The 6137-nt window shown below is 29.6% G+C and overlaps 1 protein-coding gene across 1 annotated transcript; it reads right to left on the bottom strand.

The window, feature by feature from the left end:
- Positions 1–262: 262 nt before the first annotated feature.
- LOC111285769 (flavonoid 3',5'-hydroxylase 2-like) lies at positions 263–2767 on the bottom strand. Its single transcript, XM_022875369.2, has 2 exons — positions 1810–2767; positions 263–1105 (listed from the first exon to the last, which is right to left on the bottom strand). Exons 1-2 carry the CDS (start codon positions 2704–2706, stop codon positions 476–478), a joined length of 1527 nt encoding a protein of 508 aa, XP_022731104.2. The 5' UTR covers positions 2707–2767; the 3' UTR covers positions 263–475.
- Positions 2768–6137: the final 3370 nt, after the last annotated feature.

The following is a 6137-nucleotide window of genomic DNA, read 5'->3' as shown; positions in this document are numbered from 1 at the left end:
ACTAGCAATGATAAACGAGGGAATCACTTCTCCCGTAGGCATCCATTCTTGCCAAAAAATAACCATCATTTGCATGCTAGCTATGTTAATGATCACAAAGGCTAATAATTACACATCCAATGACCTTTTTGGTTTAATAAAATCCAATTTTTGGCTGAACAAAAAAAATTATTACACATCCAACTGTTGATTGACACCTGGTAATTCGAGGTGAATGAATTCCCTTTTATTATAGAAAGTCTATTTATTCAATGCCATACTGTAGACAGAAAGGAAAGAACTATTATTCAATGTATTACAAGGAAAGGCTAGATTTTTTTTTTTTTTTTTGATAATAAGAAAGGATAGATTTGAAACTAAACGAAGCATCAATTGATAAAATACATCAATCTTCATTTTCAGATGCCTTACCCAAAACAACTATAAAAAGTGACCATCAAGCTACAGTTTGCGGCTTGGATTAGGCTCGTTGAGCTTAGGAAACATATACGGTTGGGGCGAGCCGTGGGCGAACCATGGCTGAAAGAGGTACAGCCTTTTGCAATGCTAGCCCAAAGCTCTCATCCATGTTTAATTCCCCACCATTTGGTAGCATCCACTCGAAAGAGTGCACCAATGTGCCCAAAATGTACTCAACTAGCACAATCCCCATCCTGGTTCCAGCACAGATTCTTCTTCCAGCACCAAACGGAATTAGCTCAAAGTCGTTTCCTCGTGGATCGATTTTGGCATTTTTGCCACTCAAAAATCTTTCAGGGGTGAAATCTAGTGGATTTTCCCACACATCAGGGTCACGACCAATTGCCCAAGTGTTGACACTAAGTCTAGTATTTTTGGGGATATAGTAGCCATTAATCTCACAAGCATGGGTGGAAACTCGGGGTAAGTTCAAGGGAGTTGATGGATGCTTTCGAAATGTTTCTTTGCATATGGCTTGAAAGTATGGAAGCTTCGGTATGTCGGATTCTTCGAGCCTTCGGTTTCTGCCAATGACTTTATCCATCTCATCATGAGCTTTCTTCAATATTTTAGGATTTTTCATGATTTCAGCTAATGCCCATTCGATTATGCTAGAAGATGTGTCTGTGCCTGCAGTAAATAAATTCTTGCAATGGAAACAAAAAATAAGAATTAGAAGATGGAACTTTGAAAAAAATTATTTTTTTTCTATAAAAGTTTTCATCTTCATTACACAGGCCTAACTCCAATATTGTCTCGAGGGCGTGAAACATGCTTGTAATATAAGTTTTGATCTTCAATTGAAATTTTTTTGTCTTAAAAACTCAAGTTTTGCTTTGTAAGTTTTTTAAGTTAAAATTGTAAAGTTTTTGGTTAAAATGATTAAATAAAATTAAAATTAATAAATTGATAGAGTTTAATAAAAAAATTTAATAATATGTACAAAATAATTTAAAATAATTGTTATGCACAAAATTGCATTAAATGTTTAATGAACTATAAAAAATTAGTTAAATTTTTTAATAAAAGTGTTTATTTAAATAAAATATGCAAATATATTTAAATTATTTGAAATTTGTAGTATACTGGTCCTGATTCTCAAATTTTAATCTTTATTTGATCATTGGTTACAAAAAATCTGTATAACAATTTATTTAATCATGTAATCTTTTGATTGAATGCTTAAATCTTACTTTTTGTAATTAAAAGCCGCATACACCAAGAAAAAACGAACTGACCTATGTGTTATTCACAAACGCTTAGCTTACTAAGTAAGGCCTTTCGATGTTCACATTGTTTATACATCATGTACTTATCAATAAGTAACTTAACTTTGCGAAGAAGACTTACCAAAAGAAGTGCCTTCACATTAGTCAAAGTGAGCATTTCACTGTCAGAGTTTTCTCTGTTAGCCATAATAACATCAAGAAAATCAGGCTTTCCCTTCCGCTCATGAGCGGTTGCCGCATGATCTTCCATCATCTTTGTCAATAGCACATCCCATCTTTTATGCAATTTCTTCATCTCACGTTCAATCCCTTGCAAATCCATCCATGCAATGGATGGTATAAAGTCACCGATATTGAAAATTCCAGCAGAAGTCATGAGCTCCACCACCATGTCTTTGAATTCGTTGGACTCTGACCCTTTTTTCTCGAAAACTCGTCGACTGAGGATCACTTGGCCGATCATATTGGCCATGGCATACGTTAACATTTCTGGCACAACCACTAGCTCACCCTTTTGGCTAGATTCACACATAGCTCGAAGCATATGGCCTAGCTCAACAGCCCGGACTTGTGACCAATTCTCGAGGGCTTTACCACCAAGCATGTGCAGATTGCTTAGTTTACGAAGCAATTTCCACTTTGGGCCATAGTCCGCGAAGACCATGTCTTGAGAGTTATAAGCTAAGTGGGTGGCACCAGCGTTAGCAGGTCGATTGGAGAAATTCAAGTCAAGTGTCTTAAGGAATGCTCGAGCAGCGTCTGGGGTTGAGGCCACCACCATGTTGCATGTTCCCATTTTCAGGTACATGACAGGTCCATATTTTTTGGCTAATTTGGCCAAGGTGACATGGGGCATGGATCCCAAGAGTGGAAGAGCACCGACTAGCGGCCACCCTTTCGGGCCTGGAGGAAGCTTTTGATTTGATTTTCTGATAAGAAAACGAATGAAATAACGTGTGATGGAGAAGAGAATAGCTGCTGCTATGAGCTCTCGGAGGAGGAAGTTGTCAAGTGCCATGGTGAAACGTCAGAATGCAAAAACTAGTGTTTGCAAGCGAAAACAAAAGCTATACTCTTGTGAGAACTGCTTAGGGTAATCTGAAATTTATACAGAAAAAACTAAGATTGAAGGCAAAGTTAGGTTCGAGCACGTGAGATTGAGCTAATTCGCCTACCACAATCTTTGGCATCACGAGAATGTATTAATTAAAATTGTGGGACTGGCGAGTTTTGATTAATAAGGCAAGGAGTGATTCACATAATGAATTTGTTTGCATCGCTTTTATAGCTTAAATTGGTATGTATTTCTATCTTTTTCAAGCCAGGGTTGTGTGTCAAAGACGGAATTCAATGACAACAGCGCTTTACAAATAAACAAATAAATAAATAAATATATATATATATATATATAATAAAATCATAGCTCGCTATGCTGTGGTTGAAAAGTAATTTATTATAAATTTATTAAATTTAATGTAAATAAATTTACTTAAATCAGAAAAAAGAATTACAAAACAAAACTAAAGAACCTTTCGCGGCTAAATAAAAAAAAAATAACAACCGAGCTTTATATTGGTAAACTGTTTCAGTACTTAATGTATATTTTAATAAGAAATATCTTGAGTGAAGGTTCGAAATGCCTCTAATTCTTTTTTAAAAGCAAAAATTACTTTGGATTCAATTTCAAACCATACATTAAATTTTTAGGAGTTACAGCTCGGTTCATTTAATATCTTATTTCTTAAAACGAGACTATAATTAATTTTGCGTTTCATTTTAGAATGATCAGTTTGAAATGAGGAATCAGTATTCCAAACAAGATATATAACAAATTTTGAGACTTCAATTTTGAAATTTTAGATTTTAAATTAAAGCAATTAGGATTTACGAGGTAATTAAAAATTATTTCAACTTAATTTAATTAATTTATATAATTGTTTTTAAAAAATAATTTCTGACAAATTTTGAGATTTAATTTTTGATATCTACAACATTTTTTTTTTATTTTTAAATTACTATTTTTTTATAAAAAAATTATTTTGAAATAATGAGCAGCGCCAAAAAGAATTGGGATTAATTTTGTGTATATACTTTTGTGCTAGCTTATGATCGAAGTTAAGAAACGATGAGATGACAGAGAAGGCCTGGACAGTTTTTCTCTTGCTATCATACCATTACCAACACTCCTGAACTTAATGGTCACCAATTTCAGATAACACCTGTAAATAGATAGAAGAAGGTACACCTGGAGGATAAGAGTTGGATCCATGTACCGGGGGTTGGCACGTGGATGGTTTTAGATTTTTTTTTTTTGGGCCAATACAAGAGATTTACGGCATGACATGAGGTTTTTTTTTTTTTTAAATGGGTGGCAGAAAGTGATAGGGATGGATTTTGGTCTGTGCGCTTGGTTGTAAATTGAGTATATTTGAATTCAAGATTTAATTTATGTAATATTTTTAAAATATAATATTTAATAATTTTAAATTTTAATATCTATAATTTCAATTTTTATTTTCAGATTGTTTTTTTTTTTTTTCTTTTAACAAAGGGATTCACAACGAACCAAACTAGCTAGCTGTGATTCTGAGGAAGGCCACCCCAGCTCTATCAGCCATGAGGGTCAGACCCATTCCTTGAGGAGGGATGTTATGAATAATTAGCCTCGGTTGCTTGGTAAGATTTCATTTTGCAAGTTGGTTGCGCACTCTTTTGTATAAAAAATTTAAATATATTTTTCTTGTAGAAAATTTTTAAAATTTCAGGTTTGATTTGGGTATTTATTTTTGAGCATTTTTATAGACAATAATTATAATTATTTATTATGATATTATATATATTTATATTATACAATTAAGATCTGAATAATGAATATGCTCATTAAACGTTTAATTTTTAATAAATATTTATTGTTAATTAAATTATCTTTGAAAAGAATTTGAAAAGTTATTATATCTGTTCCAATGTTAGCCCTTTGCTTGATTAGCTATGTTTTTTTCCTAAAGATAAACAATATATATAATTAAGCTTTTCGAAATAAATAGAAGTATTATATGCTTTTTTAAAAAAAGAAATTAGTATAAAATAAAATAATATAATATGAAAAGTATCAAATGGTTGCAAGTATCAAATGCTTTTTTCCAAAAAATTAGTATTAATAAAAGTAAAATAGTTTTTTGAATAAATATTATAATAAACAAATGAAATATGATAAATTATAAAAATAAAATATTTTTTTGAATAAATAGTATTAATAAACAAATGAAATATGATAAATTATCATATTAATTTTTGCAAGTATTAAATTATTTTTTAATAAATTAGTATTAATAAAATATTGGAATATGAAAAGTTGTTATATTAACTTCAATATTGTCATATTGCATTAATTAAGGATTTAAAAATGATAAACCTAAGAAAAGAAAATTCATATTTTCATAACCATTTAATTTAATAAAAGTGGTAAAAAAAAAAAAGAAAAAGTCATAAGATATTGTCATATTAATTTCAGTATCTTGATATTCAATTTAATTTGAAAACCTTTTCCTATTCTCCTTACAACTAAATTTAAGCAAAATGGTAGCGAAAAGTCACAAAATGTTATTAATTTAAATTTTTTATATTTCATTACTTAATTATTTAAAAAAAATATTTGAAAAATATTAAATCAATTTATTTGAATAAATAAAATGTGTTTATTCTACCAATTTTTTTATGATTTTTGTAACTACTATGCTAATTTTATGGTTATGGCTTTTGATCCCCCTTGTATAATCTAAATATAGATTCATTATTGTGGAAAAGATTTGAGATCTACTATATCATTTCATTTTTTCAGGATTTATGGTGATGCTACAATCATTTATGAGGTTAGGCTTTTCTTAATCTTTTTCAATACAATTGTTATTTTATTTTTATTTTCCTCTTTATTTTTTTCTTGAAATTTAGTTATTTTTTTATTTATAATCTTTTTGAATAAAGTAGCATGATAAAATCGTTTTTTAAAGAGAATCTCTTTGGAGTACTTTAAAAAGCTATTATATATAATATATATTATTTAATTATTTTTAAGAAAATAAAAGCTAACCATGCAAATTATGGAAAAAAGTATAGTTAAATTTAGATTTATCTTTATTCATCTTTTAATTGAGTTAATTAGTTTTGTTGGTTTAGATTTTTAAATTGGGTATTGAATGGGATGATGTTAAAGCTTAAGTGAGTTTATTATGGACTTTTCTACATATTATAGTTATAAATAATTATTGTAATTTTTTATTTAGCTTTATGCTTATTCATTTTTTAAAAATAATGTTTATTCATCTTTTTTAAATTGGGTTGATTTGGTTTTTGGGATTTGATTTTTTTTTATTTAATTTGGGCTTTGGATTGTATAAAACTTTTAATGTTTTGGATTTGGTTTAGGTGGATTTGTTATTGTAGATTTTTATA

Source organism: Durio zibethinus, chromosome 6, assembly GCF_047325235.1.
Source record: "Durio zibethinus cultivar Kanyao isolate XHJ-2024 chromosome 6, ASM4732523v1, whole genome shotgun sequence".
NCBI classification, from domain to species: Eukaryota; Viridiplantae; Streptophyta; class Magnoliopsida; order Malvales; family Malvaceae; genus Durio; species Durio zibethinus.
Note: the sequence above shows the minus strand (reverse complement) of the source record. Positions and strands in the feature narration are given on the sequence as shown.